Source organism: Tursiops truncatus, chromosome 9, assembly GCF_011762595.2.
Source record: "Tursiops truncatus isolate mTurTru1 chromosome 9, mTurTru1.mat.Y, whole genome shotgun sequence".
Lineage (NCBI taxonomy): Eukaryota > Metazoa > Chordata > Mammalia > Artiodactyla > Delphinidae > Tursiops > Tursiops truncatus.
This window is the reverse complement of record NC_047042.1, coordinates 19,726,081-19,741,231: the sequence shown is the minus strand read 5'-3', so window position 1 is coordinate 19,741,231 and position 15,151 is coordinate 19,726,081. Positions and strand designations below refer to the sequence as shown.

The 15,151-nt window shown below is 38.0% G+C and overlaps 1 protein-coding gene across 1 annotated transcript; it reads left to right on the top strand.

Annotated features, from left to right (window-relative positions):
- Positions 1 to 219: 219 nt before the first annotated feature.
- On the top strand, positions 220 to 14,454 carry PSMC2 (proteasome 26S subunit, ATPase 2). Its single transcript, XM_004320266.4, has 12 exons — positions 220 to 379; positions 2,060 to 2,097; positions 2,682 to 2,763; positions 3,476 to 3,575; positions 9,174 to 9,305; positions 9,713 to 9,785; positions 10,166 to 10,261; positions 10,919 to 11,083; positions 11,961 to 12,048; positions 13,643 to 13,845; positions 13,942 to 14,038; positions 14,125 to 14,454. Exons 1-12 carry the CDS (start codon positions 310 to 312, stop codon positions 14,280 to 14,282), a joined length of 1,302 nt encoding a protein of 433 aa, XP_004320314.1. The 5' UTR covers positions 220 to 309; the 3' UTR covers positions 14,283 to 14,454.
- Positions 14,455 to 15,151: the final 697 nt, after the last annotated feature.

The window sequence follows — 15,151 nt, the reverse complement described above, 5'->3', positions numbered from 1 at the left end:
AAAGCAGGATTTAAACTCAGCGACCTCAGCCTGAGTTGATCTTGCAATCTGTTGCTCTGGGAACTCGCCACGGTGAGGGGCTAAGGGAGAGCGACGTTCCCTGCTAACAGCGAAACCTTCTCACTCCCCTTCGCTGCTCTCCCGCCGCAGGGCCTGTCCTCCGTGGCGTTCTTCCGCCCGTTTCTGGGGCAAAAGGGCCCGCGGAGCCGGCCTTACTTCCGGTGAGGAAGGGAAAGGCAGGAGCGCCACCGGAAGCGAGGAAGGTGCTGTGTAATCACCCAACAAGCTGAGGTTCTTGGATCTCCTAAAATGCCGGATTACCTCGGTGCAGATCAGCGGAAAACCAAAGAAGAGGAGAAAGAAGACAAGCCCATCCGAGGTCAGTTGACGTACGCAGGAGCTCCGGGCCGGGGCAGGACCATCGTGGCCCAGGGTCCGGGATGGGGGGGTTGGATTCCTGCTCGGCGCTCTGTCGCTTTTGTGCCGCTAGCGATTTGAGTCTGGTGCTGCAGACGGGTTGACCGGCCTGTCCTCTCCGTCTCCCCTCTACCAGCCCCGCGTCCTGTGTTCATCTCTCGCTGATCGAAATTTTTATTCACATTCAGCTCTCAGGTCTTGAAGGAGTCACGCGCCCCGCTTGGCCTTGCAGGCCTTGGAAAGTTCCCCGCGTGGCGGTGCTTGGTCGCCTGGACCCTCTTTGCTGTCCCTCCTCCCCCTCAAATGACAGCTTGCTGTTATCACTGTATAGCCAGGATCCTGAGACGTAATTTTCTTTTTTAAAAAACATTCCTTTGACTAGATAATTCATTCACGTGATTCAAAACACGAAAGCGGAAAAGATAAATGGAAAAGTGTCTCATCCTTGACCCCGGCCACCTCTTACCCACGGAGGCAACTGATGTTGCCGTTTTGCCTCATCTTTCTAGGCATTTTCTTTGTACATTCAAGCAAGTTTGTTTGTAGATTCCTTTTTTTTTTTACATAAATGTAACATGCTGTACATCTTGCTTTTTAAAAATTTTAATGATATAAGTTCATATCATTATGTAGAGTCAGTGTGGTCTGTATAGTATCCCAAATGATTGGGTGTTCAGTAATAATCATTATTGATGGACATTATACGAATGAATAACCTTGTTAATATAACTCTTTACAACATGCACAAACACAAGCTGTAGGGTAAATTTTAGAAATGAAGTTGTAATTTTTATAGACACTGCTGGGTTACTCTCCTTAGAGACTATACCACTTGACCCTTTCCCCGCAGCACGTTCGTTCCTGATTTCTTCCCAGTAGCCCCTTTTGTAAAAGCCTCATCTTTATGCTGTTTTCTTTTGTTCCTTATAGGCTATTTTAACACATTCTTATGGTGGATTTTTGTTGTCTTTCCTTCCTAAGCAACTTCAACCTCTCCTAGCACCCTTTCTTCTTAATATCCACCCACCCCTCAGAGAAGGAGCATTTCCTCTCCACTTTCATCTCACTCTTTTCCCTTGAAAGAGGTACTCAGTCACCTAGTGTAAAATTTAGTCACAGAGATGTAACATTTCATCTGGGTATTTCTCTGGGTAAGTTATAATTCTATAAATATATTAACAAATGTATCCCTTGGATACAGTTATGACTAATGTGTGTAGCATTTTTCTGCGCTTCTTCATCCATGTCTTACTTGATCTTTAGAGCAACACTGAGGCTAACAATTTTCCAGGTGAGAAGACTGTTGCTCACAGAACTTAAATGGTTTTTCCAGGGTTACTTAGCAAATGCATGATGTTGCTGGGACTAGTGCTCAGGTTGTTTTGAATCTCAAAGTCTGTTCTTTGGGCTCCGTGTTCTTGTTATGTCATATCACTTTGAAGCTATGTTATGTACTTTTTAAAATCTGCCTTCACCCAGTTAGATAAAAGTTCCTTGAGTCCAGGAACTATTTGACGGTTGTGTTTATATCATTACAACTTTTCACAGTTTTTCTCACTCAATGCAATCTGAATTGAACAGAAAAGAATTGTAAGCTCTAGTTTCTTTTGTTTGAATTCATATATTATCTCTTTTCTTGTAGCTCTGGATGAGGGGGATATTGCCTTGCTGAAAACTTATGTAAGTCCTTTCAATGTCTACAAAATATAGATGTTTTGTGTTGAAATAAGGACTCTTGTTGGTATTGGCCTTCCAGAATAGTTGGAAGAGACTGTCCAGCTGTTTAATCTTCACTGATAAAAAGTTATCTACCTACAGTTTCTATTTAGAATAGATCAAAGAGTAAATACTCAGTGTGTCTAAGCTTATACATTATCTCTGTACTATTTGTAATTAAAGTGCGGTACTATATTGAAAGATTTGAAATAATTTATTATATTTAGAGATATTTACTATATTTAAAATGTATAAAAATGAATTAGATCTGAAATGGTAAGTTTTAATGCATAGAAATGGACTTGAATTTTAGATAATTTTAGTCATGATTTTCATTTGTTACCTTGCATAATGGTTTGCTGCCTGTTTAGGGGAATATATTGGTTCAGGAATAGTTCTGAAAATGATAGATTCCCTCTCTCTACTCTCATTTCACAAGCTTTAGGACAATAATAGCTATTACAAGTGTAACTGTTAAAAGTTTTTGTTTATAGTTTAATACATTGTTGGTATCCTGATATTCTAATTAAACTGACTTTAACTCCTAGGGTCAGAGCACTTACTCTAGGCAAATCAAACAGGTTGAAGATGACATTCAACAACTTCTCAAGAAAATTAATGAGCTCACGGGTATGTATATTTTTTATTTCTGTTTCCCCTCTTTATGGGTAATGGTTTGATTATATCAAAGGAGCTGAAATACCAATGTCACTCTTCCATGAATCACAGATTTAAAAAAATTATTATCCTTCCTATCTGTTAAGAAATTGGATCTCATTTAATAATCTGTTTTCATTACCTTTTACAAGAAAGTTTAATGCTTAAGCAATTAAGAAACATCATCCTTTAAGCAAGTATTGTTTCTGTTGGTCAAAGCCAAGTTCAGTTGACTATAATAAACAAGTCAGAATTTCTTCTTGAATAAAAATATGATCTCACATGGTACTGCTTGAAGTAAGCGGGCTATGGCCTAGTAGTCGGAAACTTCTTTTTGGGAACTTGAGTGGTGAAATTTTATATTGATAGTATTTGACTTGCACAAAAAAATGTCAAATATGACATCGCATCACATTTTTGGCCTGTGACTACTTTAGGGCCATGGTTTTCAACTGATGTCATCCCCCTAGGACATTTGGCAGCATCTAAACTCATTCTTGATTCTCCCAACCTAAGGGGGAGGTGGTGCTAGTGATTAGTGGCTAGAGGCCGGGGACGCTCCTAACCATCCTGGAATGCACAGGATGCCCCCCACAGCAAATTATTCAGTCCAGAATGGCAGTGGTGCTGGGGTGAGAAAGCTTGCGTTACAGTCCAGTGAATTTTGTAATCTTTCTTTACGTAGGTATTAAAGAGTCTGACACTGGCCTGGCCCCACCAGCACTCTGGGATTTGGCTGCAGATAAGCAAACACTCCAGAGTGAACAGCCTTTGCAGGTTGCGAGGTACGCATAGTGCTCTGTGGAAATTTATTTTTATCTGTACTTTCAGGTACTTTTTCAAGCCTTGGGTATAATGTAAGAGTTCGTAAAGAATTTTTATGCCATATTCCAAGTAAGTGCAGCTTTCTCCAAAAGTATCTGGGGTTAAAACTTTATACTTTAAACAATTATTTAAGAAATAGGTGAAGACGTAATCATATAAAAGATTCAAATGATACAGGAAGATACAGAGCAAAATATGAAAACCTTCCTTCCCATCTAACTACTGAAAATAATTTGGTCCTCTTAATCCTCCAGTGCGTCTTCACGTATATATTTACATACAAAGAAACATCCTGTTTTCATTTTAGATATAACTACATATTTTAGAAATCTTTCATTGTCTTTGTTATAGATGTACCTTTTTTTTTTTAAATTTATTTTTGGCTGCGCTGGGTCTTCATTGCTGTGTGCGGGCTTTCTCTAGTTGTGGTGAGTGGGAGCTACTCTTCGATGCGGCGCGTGGGCTTCTCACTGCGGTGGCTTCTCTTGTTGCAGAGCACGGGCTCTAGGCGCACGGGCTTCAGTAGTTGCAGCACATGGGCTTCAGTAGTTGTGGCACGCGGGCTTTAGAGCGCAGGCTCAGTAGTTGTGGCACACGGGCTTAGTTGCGCCTCAGCATGTGGGACCTTCCCGGACCAGGGCTTAAACCCGTGTCCCCTGCATTGGCAGGTGGATTCTTAACCACTGCGCCACCAGGGAAGGCCAGATGTACCTTTTTTATTTCTTGTTTCTCTTGTTTTTTAAAAATTACATAATATTCTATAGGTGTTGGGTTGTTTGCAATTTCTGTTATGATAACAGTGCTGGACTGAACACGCATGTTAAATATTTCTCTACATACGTGCATGCATTTCTGTAGTATAGCTTACTAGAAGTGGAATTATGGGGACAGAGGCATTTACCATTTTGAAAATGTATGAAAAAAAGTGGTTTGGCCAGTCTACATTCTTACCCAAAGGTTTTGAGGGAAATGCGTATTTGCCTGATCAATGTAAGATATCTGATTATTGATTTTTAAACTTTTGCCATTTGGGCAAAAAAATTAAAAAAAGAACAATTCACTTTAATTTGTGTCATGCTGATTAGTAGTATGATAGCTACTTCTTATACTTATTAAACATTTGTATTTTTTTGACCATTCATGTTTTGTTCCATTGGATTGTTTCTTGTTAATTTTTAGGAATGCTTCATTTATTGTACATATTAATCTTTTCTTAAATATGTTACAAATATTTTTTCTCAGTCTCTCACTTGACTTTTAACTTCTCAGTACTTTTTGTTGTACTGTTTTAACTTTTTAGGAGGTAAATATATTAGCTTTTTCATTATACCTTTTGGGTTTTAATGTTGCTTAGAAAGGCCTAGCCCAGTCCAAGATTATAAACATGTTCTCCTGTGTTTTATTCTAATTATTGAAAGTTTTGTTTTAATTTTGCCTCTTTAATACAGGTACAGGTTATTTTTCTTTCATCTTATCCTCCTTTCCTTTTTCTGTCTTTCCATGCTTTCATTTATTTGCTTTTTAGTTTTATCATGGTTTTAAAGAGTTAAATAGTTCTATGACAACAGTTTCTCCTAATTCCTCTTTACTAGAGGCACCTATTTTCAAAACTTTTAGGTGGTTATTTTGGTTTCTGCCTTTCTATTTCTAATGGATAGAGTCAAGTTTTGTATATTGTAGATCACTTCTTGATGTTTTAGTTTCAGGTGGTGTTTATTGGTTTTCCCACCATGAAAGATGAGGATTTTGTTTTGCTTTGTTTCCTCTGCCTTCATCCCAAAGACATGCCCTTCTCATCCTTACGGCCTCATAATGTAATTATATTAAAATTTTGGTTAGATCCATATTTAGTGTTTTCATAATTATGGCTGAGTAAACCCTATTCACAAAGAGCCATTAGTAAACTGTGATTACTTTTCCTTTCTTCTACCACTTTTTGTTTTCCTTGCCCTAACTGTCTCGTTTTTTCATTTGCCTTGTTGTCTATGTATATTACTAACTCAGCCCCCCGCCCCGCCCTCGGTTTTTCGCGATCATCAGTTATTCTTCAGATGCCTTAGGTCCGTCAGGTTTTCTCACGTGTACCTCAGGTGCATCAGCTGCATCAGGTATTCTCTCAGGTTCATCTTCCTGAGCAAGCCTTTCCCAGCACTTTCTGACCTGCTTCAGTCTGGACTGGTTGCCTGAATGCCTGCTGAATCACGAGCATCCTGTGACTTCTTACCCTGGAGGTTCCCTTTGACTCTCTCCTGTTGCTTGTGTATCACGAGTTTCTCTTTCTGATTTAATTACACCCTCACTAGGTGGCCTGTATTCTCTGGTAGCTTCCTGAAAGGGTCATTTGGGAGGTACCATATGAGACCACATATGTCTGGAAATATCTTGGCTGATAGAAAATTCTTCTCCTTCAGAATTTTGAAGGCATCGTTACATTGTCCTCTGCCTCCCGGTGGTGTTAGTCTGAAGCCATTCCGATTCCCAGTCCTACGTATGTGACCTTTTCTTCCTCTGAAAGTTGTAGGCTCTTCCCTTGTTCTCAGTGTTCTGAAATTCCATGGCTTCGTGCCTTGGTGTTGGTGTGTTTTCAGCAGTGGTGCTGCGCTCTCATGTCCTTCAGTGTGCACATTTTCTTGAAGCTATTTATTTGTAAATAGTTTCTTTCCATTTTCTTGGTCCTCTGTTCTGGACTTGTGTTACAGGAATATTGGACCTCCTGGAAATGCTAATCTTTCTCTCCTTCTTTTCTCATTTTGTCTTTTTGTTCTACTTTTTTGTTAGATTTTCTTAACTTTGAGTCTATGTATTGATTTTTTTCCCTCTCACTTAAGTTTTTAATTTCCAAGAGCTTTTCTTTCTTTCAGTGTATATGTTGTGCTGTCCTGTTCTCATATCATGGTTGTAATATGCTGTCAACGTCTAAGGAAGTTAAGGATAACTGGAAGGTTTCTGTTTCCTCTAAGATGCTTTTTTCCTCTTTGCTTGCTTGGTGTCTGTCTTTTATGTTAGATGTCTGGTAATCTTACTTTGTGCTTTTGTTTAGTGGGAGACCAAAAAGCTGATAGAAGCTCTAGATTCAATAGTGAGGCATGTCTATCTCAGGCTTCACTGTAACTTATACAGTTGAATGTTTAGTTGGGGAGCCTTCAGGGTCAGTGTCTTTAGATCTTTCATTTGGATGGTCACTCTTCCCAGAGAAGTTGTCTTCAGTCTCACGTTGTCTCCAATCTCCAATATTTTGGAAGAACAGTGGAGATAGAGGGCTAGGGAATGTCAGTGGCAGGTTCACTTACGTTTAATCACCCTTCCCCTCTCACCTCCACACTCTCATTTTCAGTGAAGTTACCACCACCCTACCCCTTGCCCCAGCATTTCTTGACACTTTGTTTTTTACTCTCCAGAATATTGTCATCACCTCCAAAAGAAACCCTGTACCTATTAACTGTCCCTGTTCCCCTCTCTCACTGGCTCCTGGCAACCACTCATCTACTTCCTGTCTCTATGGATTTGCCTATCCTGGACATTTCATATAAATGTAATCATACAAGGCATGACCTTTTTCTGGCTTCTTTAGCTTAGCGTAGTGTTTTAAGCTTCATTCATGTTGTAGCTTGTATCAGAACATCTTTTTTTTTTTAATAGCCTAATTATATTCCAGTCTAATTTCTCTCTTCGTTGATACTCTCTGGTGAGACATTGTTCTCATACCTCCCATTAATTCTTTAGACATGGTTTCCTTTGGTTTTTAAAAAAAATATTTATGACACTGATGAAAGTTTTTGTTTAGTAAGACCAATGTCTAGGCTTTCTCAAGGACAGTTTCTATGGACTTTTTTCCCTATGTATGGGCCATATTTTATTTCTTTTTGTGTCTCATAATTTTTTGATAGAAACTGGACATTTTAAATAACGTCAGTTCTGGAACTCAGATTTCCCCTATCCCCAGGGTTTGTTACTGTTGCTGTTCCTTGCTGTTTTTTCTTTGAAGTTTTTTTGGTCAGCCTCGTTAGCCCCAACTGGTAAATGCCACCTCAGAGAGTTGATGTTAAACAGTTGCCACCGATTATTTCCAGTAAATGTCCTGTGGGCAGGGGGTGTGTAGACAGCGAGCTGAGTCCGGTCAAATAAAAGCAAGTCCTGAGAATGGAGCTTTTCAGCTAGCTGCCCGACAGGTCAAATAGTTCTCTGGGGTTGGGCTTTTGGGGAGCTCCAGTTCTTTGTCCCTGCCTTCCCCCAGGAAGGCTGCTTGTCTTCACATCTATCACGGCTGTGAGGCCGTTGGCTTTCAAGTCTTGTGCAGAGCTGGGGAGAGGGCTATGGGATGAAGGCGAATTTAAACGCAAAATGCTCGCTGTTCTTACCAGGATTCAGCCCTTTTCTTTTTTTTTGAATAAACATTCTTTGGATTGTTACAGACCTATAGTTTTAGTTCTGAAAATGTTGATTTTCAATGTTTTTGCCAGTGTTCTCTTTGCTTTTAAGGATGAGCAGGTTTTCAAAGGTCCTTATTTAACGTTTTGCAAGTTGAGGTCCCTGTATATATACTTTTTCAGCTGAGAATTAAAAAAATCCCTATCTGTGCAACACTGTTGGCAGGGTCTGTCAGATAAAGTAGTGATAGATACTTTCTATATATAAAATTCTACTTCCCTGGTAGACCTTTTCCAATAACAGAAAATGGAATCCTGTCCACAATTTATGCTGCAAGGACAAAGAATTCTTTACCTTACTCTTAGCTCTACCTATATGCACACGCCAGAGACTATTTTGTATTTCCCTGTATTTGTTGCTACAGCTTATGATATAAGCTCTTTCCAATATGAGTTCTGTTTTTTGTTTTTGGGTTTCTTCTGTAGGAAGATAGTATAGAAAGTAGGCAGTAGACTACCTTCTACTGTGATGTATGTGGGGTTTCAGATTCGCCTTCACCACAACCCACAGGAAAAGAATATATTTAAGTTAAAAACAGCAACAGTAATAATGGATTTGAAGTATAAACTCAGGAAAGAATAAACATATTTATTACTTGACGTAAGACAAGATGACTGTCTTTTTATAGGAAAAATAAAAAGGAGAATACCTGAAGATATAGAGGAGTATTACTAATAAAGCCATATAGTTATAAAAATCAAGAAAGAACTTTTTTTTTGTAGTTGAGCATTTGTTTTTGTTTTTTTATACAGCAGGTTCTTATTAGTTATCTGTTTTATACATATTAGTGTATATATGTCAATCCCAATCTCCCAATTCATCACACCACCATCCCGCCTCCCCGCCACTTTTCCCCCTTGGTAAAGAGAACTTCCTAATGATGAAATATTTGGGTTTAATTTTCCAGGGGAATGTATCTTTTGAAATTTTTATGGCTTGGCTAAAGTTGAGCAGACCCTTGGGATTGAGCATATTCTGTAGAGAAGGATCCTTAACAGTGGCCCAGTTTCTGCAGTTCTAGTTTACACCTGCTTATTCGTGTACTGCATACCCAGGGGAGAATCTAGTTACTTGAATTCATTATTAGTGGTTCAGGTTCCTTACTCTAATCAAGCCTTTTGCCATGTTAGATGCACAAAGATAATCAATGCTGATTCGGAGGACCCGAAGTACATCATCAATGTGAAGCAGTTTGCCAAGTTTGTGGTGGACCTCAGTGATCAGGTTGCACCTACTGACATTGAAGAAGGGATGAGAGTTGGGTAAGATTTCTATTTGCAGTAAATACTCGTCTTTCATTGAAGATGCCATGTCACATTCACACCCTTGGCTTGCTTTTGAATGGGTGAACTGGGCGCCATGGAATACCGGGGTAACCTAGGAGAGGGCTGCAGTTGGACAGCCTTGCTGCTGCTGCATCTGTTTCGTGACCTCCCCACCCCCACTTGGCCTTTTATGGCTTCAAATGTCATGATCAAACTAAGTACAGAATTGTAGAGTTGAGTTTGCCAGTCTATTTAAGGTAACATGGTGTAGGTGGAGGAAGCACTTGCTCTAGGATGGTTATGAGGATTAAGTGAGTTAATGTAAATAATGTATATAGAACACATGATAATTCACTCAGTAAATTTTTTGAATGTATTGGTGAGGCTCTTTTTTACCTCCTCAGTGTGGACAGAAATAAGTATCAGATTCACATTCCACTGCCTCCTAAGATTGACCCAACAGTTACCATGATGCAGGTAAGAAACCACGAGAGGGAAAAGGAATGGCATGACTGATTGCATCCATCTCAAAAAAACGTTGAAACTTTTTAACTAATAAAATATTAATATGTGGGTATGTATTGAAGAGTTGCCAAAATTTTTAAAACAATTTTTCAGATGAGAAAGTCTTTATCGGTCTTTATTTTAGTAGTTTGTCTCTCACTTAGTGTCATAACAAGTAATATAGCAAGTGGGTCTAGGACACTGGGCAGTGTATTCCATTTTTATTAAAATTCTTACTTGCTATAAATCTGATTTTTCTTTTAGGGTATTGGGTCTGCTCTACTGGATAGAACAATTGGATTAGTATGCAAAAGCATGTGGCTCTATGTTGTACATTTTCATCCCTCTCTTAGGTGGAGGAAAAACCTGATGTTACATATAGTGATGTGGGTGGCTGTAAAGAACAGATTGAGAAACTTCGAGAAGTAGTTGAAACCCCACTACTTCATGTAAGTGGTTGAGTCTGTTGCCTTTTAAATTTCTTTGTACAAAGATGTGAGAGCCTTTTGTGTACTGTGCACTAAAATTATGCCTATATATTAGTTTTAAAATTTTATGTTTTCCTAAATGAAAATTTTTGATGGGGTAGAGGGTAAAGGTGTGGAGAACTGGTAAGTTCCAGAAGAGAAAGTAAAAGGATTGAGTCGTCAAGCCTATTCAAAAAAAGAAGAATCTGCTATCTAGAGTGACAAGGGAGGTTGAGGCGTAACCTTTAGAATAGGTTGTTGTAGAAGAAACAATGTGTTTTAATGCTATCAAGAAGAAATGGGCTTTAATTGAATCAAATTAAGCCTGGGGGGATAATGGAAAAAACTAGAATATTAGATATGAGATAATACTTTTGTTCTTTAAACACTGTAATTTTTTAAAATTAGGGGAAAAAAATGTTTTGTTAACCCTGGATAATAGAAATACCTTTAAAAGCCATTCAGCCTTGTGTATTAATGAGTCTAGTTTAGATCTTATGTCTTATAAGTAAAATTCTTATTTAGATTAAGTATGTAAATTGTGGACTGAATAATTTTGGTTTAAATATATTGATGTAGAAGTAGTCTTGTTTTTATTATAGAGAATTGATAAGTGTAAAAATCGTGTCTCCATCACAGCCAGAGAGGTTTGTTAACCTTGGCATTGAGCCTCCTAAGGGTGTGCTGCTCTTTGGTCCACCGGGTACAGGCAAGACACTCTGTGCTCGGGCAGTTGCTAATAGGACCGATGCTTGCTTCATTCGAGTTATTGGATCTGAACTTGTGCAGAAGTACGTCGGTGAGGTAAAGTAAATTGATAATAATCAAAGAATATGTAGCTCTATGAAAGATTTATAAAGCATAGATGAAATTAAAATGGGAATTCCACATTGAAGATTGAGACCTGAAACTTTTTGATTGATGGATTGTAATTAGTAGGTCAGAAGCCCAGAAGCCACCAGCATTCCCGTGCGGTCATTTGGAAATAAACTGCTGAACATTTTTAATCAGTATGCTCCCTACTCAGAAGGGTGACATTTTCTACACATTTGGTTTGTAAGATCAATAACCCAGTAATGCCCAGTGAATGCATTCGAAAGTGTATTCACTTCAGGGGCAGTGTTTTATGTTGTTCTGAGAAAGAGAACAGAGATTGTCTATGTGTATGTGCGTGGGTGTATGTACACACAGGTATGTACACACACACACGTTTTTTTCATTAGAGAGTAAGTCTAGGGCTGAATATATTATATCTGAAACATTAATGATTAGTATACTTAGAAAAAGGATCTGCATGAGTTGAGATACACTTTTATTCCGTTATCAAAACTTACAAATCAAATTCATTGATTAGAAATGCCAAGTGATGGATCAAATGCTTTTATTTCCTCAAGTTTTATTGATTGAAATGGTGCCTTTATTTAATCGTGTTAATTTGACCTCTTCAGGTCTTAAAGTTATTGGCTATTTAATAGGTACAGAATCATGAAATTACTTAATATTGTTTTAAAGCTAATAAGATTAATTTGACGGAATAGGTAACAAACTTCAGTCTTTCTGAAAAAGCTTTAGGTAATAATGGTTGAGAATACTGTTAGGAATATTAAAAAGTTTGAAGTATAACTTATTATATTTTAAAAGATTTTAAAACCAACTCTGAATTAACACTTTTTTTCATCAGGGGGCTCGAATGGTTCGAGAGCTCTTTGAAATGGCCAGAACAAAGAAAGCCTGCCTTATCTTCTTTGATGAAATTGATGCTATTGGAGGTATGAATGGTATCTCAGAGAGCTTTACAACTGGGTTTCACAAGAATTCTGTAGTAGTATATGTAAAGTTCCCCTGATGCATTAATCTTGTACAGAATTTTAAATTCCAACTCTTTTATGAGCTTTAGCACATCAGAGTCACGGATCTAATAAACTTTAGGGCCACACCATAAAGGAAAGATGAAGCATTATATATATAGCATTGGTATTTCTCAAAGTCTTTATCTTTGAACTTTCCCAGTTTCTTTCCTAGGGCACATATTTTCACTTTAGCAACTCCTAACTTGGGATACAGCTTCACTTAATCGGATCAGAAAGCACTGGGGCATAATTTAATTGGTGGTAGTTTTTCATAAAGTGTACATAAAATAACATTATTGGCTTCATAGATTTGATGAAATACAGTATTAGCTGTGCAATCTAGACAAGTTATTTTAACTACCTCTGAGCCCCAGTTTGCTCCTCTTATAAAAGAAATGATAATTCCAGCCTTGTTTATTTCATGGGTTTTTGAGAGGTTTGAAGTCAGTCATAAATGTGATTGACTTTGAAAACTGTATACTGTTCTATAGGCCTTGGCTTTTGTTACAGTCTATAAGAGTAATAGTTCCTATTAGCTGCAGATACCAGACAGTTGTTATTTAATGAACTCAGTGACAAAAAAAGTCTTAAAAAATACAGTGGATGCTCTAACACTGTTTGGGGACTGTGGTTAGGATACCTAAAGTCTTGCTTTTAGACTGGATGGATGTTGTGGGCTTTGGACATTCTGTAGGTAGTGTTCAAGGGCCATAATTTGACCACAGTCTGTAGATGCCATGTTGTGACCCTGAAGTCATATTTTTAGTATCATTGGAATAAGCCTTATGATGTCAGGATGCTCTGAAACTGTGGCTTCCAAAACGGATTTTGTATAAAACAGTATTAGGGTGAAGGAAGAAAATACTGGTACTTTCCTTCATATTTAATTTTAATCTCATTTTTAAAATTTCTATTTTTTGTATTTTATAATGTACATAATGCATTACTACAACAGGATGTATTTATACAATTTTAAAATGAAAAAGTGTATATGGAGGCCTCTTCTTGTGCTATTTTGGTTGAAATGAAGAAGAGTATTGACATTAACCTAGAGTATTCTAATATATCCAAATCAGTGTGATAGTAAGCGGTTACAGTTCTACTGTATTATGGATTTAGCCATAGTTTTAAGGACAGTTTTGAGAAATTTAGAAGAGTATGGCATTTTCTTACATATACTCAAATACCACTATAGTGCTAATTTTGCATGTATTCTTTTGCCTAGTCCAGGTGTATACTGTGTTGAATGGAGGTGTTCTTCAGTGACTTAAACCAAAATCCTTAAAGAGGATTTAAAAAAATACTTTAAAGGAACCTATGTTAAATCAACCTATGATGAGTCCTTTTCTCGTTAGTTTTCTAGTTAGTTTTGTGTAAATCAGGCTGTTCTTACAGGATTTGCTTAAAACTGAGAGGTTCCCTTGGGCTGGAGGGTGTGATCTGAGCTGAGATTTACTGAGCAGAGTGCTGCTTTGAGTAGATGTGAAGAGTGTCTTTCCTCCTGTCTTCTCAGGGGCTCGTTTTGATGATGGTGCTGGAGGTGACAATGAAGTACAGAGGACCATGTTGGAACTGATCAATCAGCTGGATGGGTTTGATCCTCGAGGCAACATTAAAGTTCTGATGGCCACAAACAGACCTGACACTCTGGACCCCGCGCTGATGAGGCCCGGGAGACTGGACAGGAAGATTGAGTTTAGCTTACCTGATCTAGAGGTGGGAACATCATTTCACGGTAGAAAAGGGATTCTTGAAATTTTTTCTTCCTGTGCTGTTTTCCAGTTTAATATTTGTCAATTCCCCTATTTTTAGGGCCGGACTCACATTTTTAAGATTCATGCCCGTTCAATGAGTGTTGAAAGAGATATCAGATTTGAATTGTTAGCACGACTGTGTCCAAATAGCACTGGTAGGTAGAAAGGTCTTGCTTCTATTTGCTGGTGTGTCTATTTGGGCTGCTTTAATTAAGCCTGTTATTTTCTTTTTGTTTGAAAGGTGCTGAGATCAGAAGCGTCTGCACAGAAGCTGGTATGTTTGCCATCCGAGCACGGCGAAAAATTGCTACTGAGAAGGACTTCTTGGAAGCTGTAAATAAGGTCATCAAGTCCTATGCCAAATTCAGTGCTACTCCGCGCTATATGACATACAACTGAGCCCTGGAGGTGTTCGTGAAAACACTTTTCATTGGAATCCTAACCTTATACAGACTTCTTAATAACCATTTCACACACAAAATAAGTGGTTTTCAAAATTGTATGCTTTTTTTCAGATGTCGTTTCTCTGTGGTACAATAAAGGGTGATATCTAATGCCGTTAGGCAGAAAAGCTGTTTTTTGACTTGCTACCATTTTTAAAGGTTCCAAATTGTGAAGTGCTTGCTTTGACCACATATGTTCTAGGCATATGCTGGTTGAGTGCTGTACATACATTATCTCATTTTATCTTCCCATCTGCCCAGTGACGTGGATTTAACAGATGCAGAATTTTCCTACCTCGTTTCCTTGTAGCAGAGCTGGGATTCAAGTCCAAGTTTGATAGCTCCATCGCCGATGTCCCCATCCATTATGCTCTTCTGCCCTCATCACAATGGCCCATCCAGGCATATGATCACATGTGTTTCGACAGGTTTTTTCCTACAACGTTGAATAAAGCAGCTTTGGCTAAACTATGTTTAAAGTGTAGGAAGCATCTGATGTAATGTGTTTTGCTTTGCCATTTGAGTTGATTTCAAATTAATCAAGAAGAATTGTTGATTTTAATGACTAGCGAAGTAGTAAAGCAAAAAGAAAAACATACACATAAATAATCTCATTTAGAAAATCCGGAATTGGCTTTATACAGAAAAGTACTTATTTTCATTTTATAAATTAATGGTTTAATGGTTTATTAAACCATTATAATTTAATGGTTTAAAATTTCAGTAAAGCTCCCGTTAGACTTCAGGTCTATAGTGAGGTACTTCTAAAATAAAAGTTTTTATTAGAATCTTAAACAAAGCTCTTTAAAATGATTTCTTGTACAG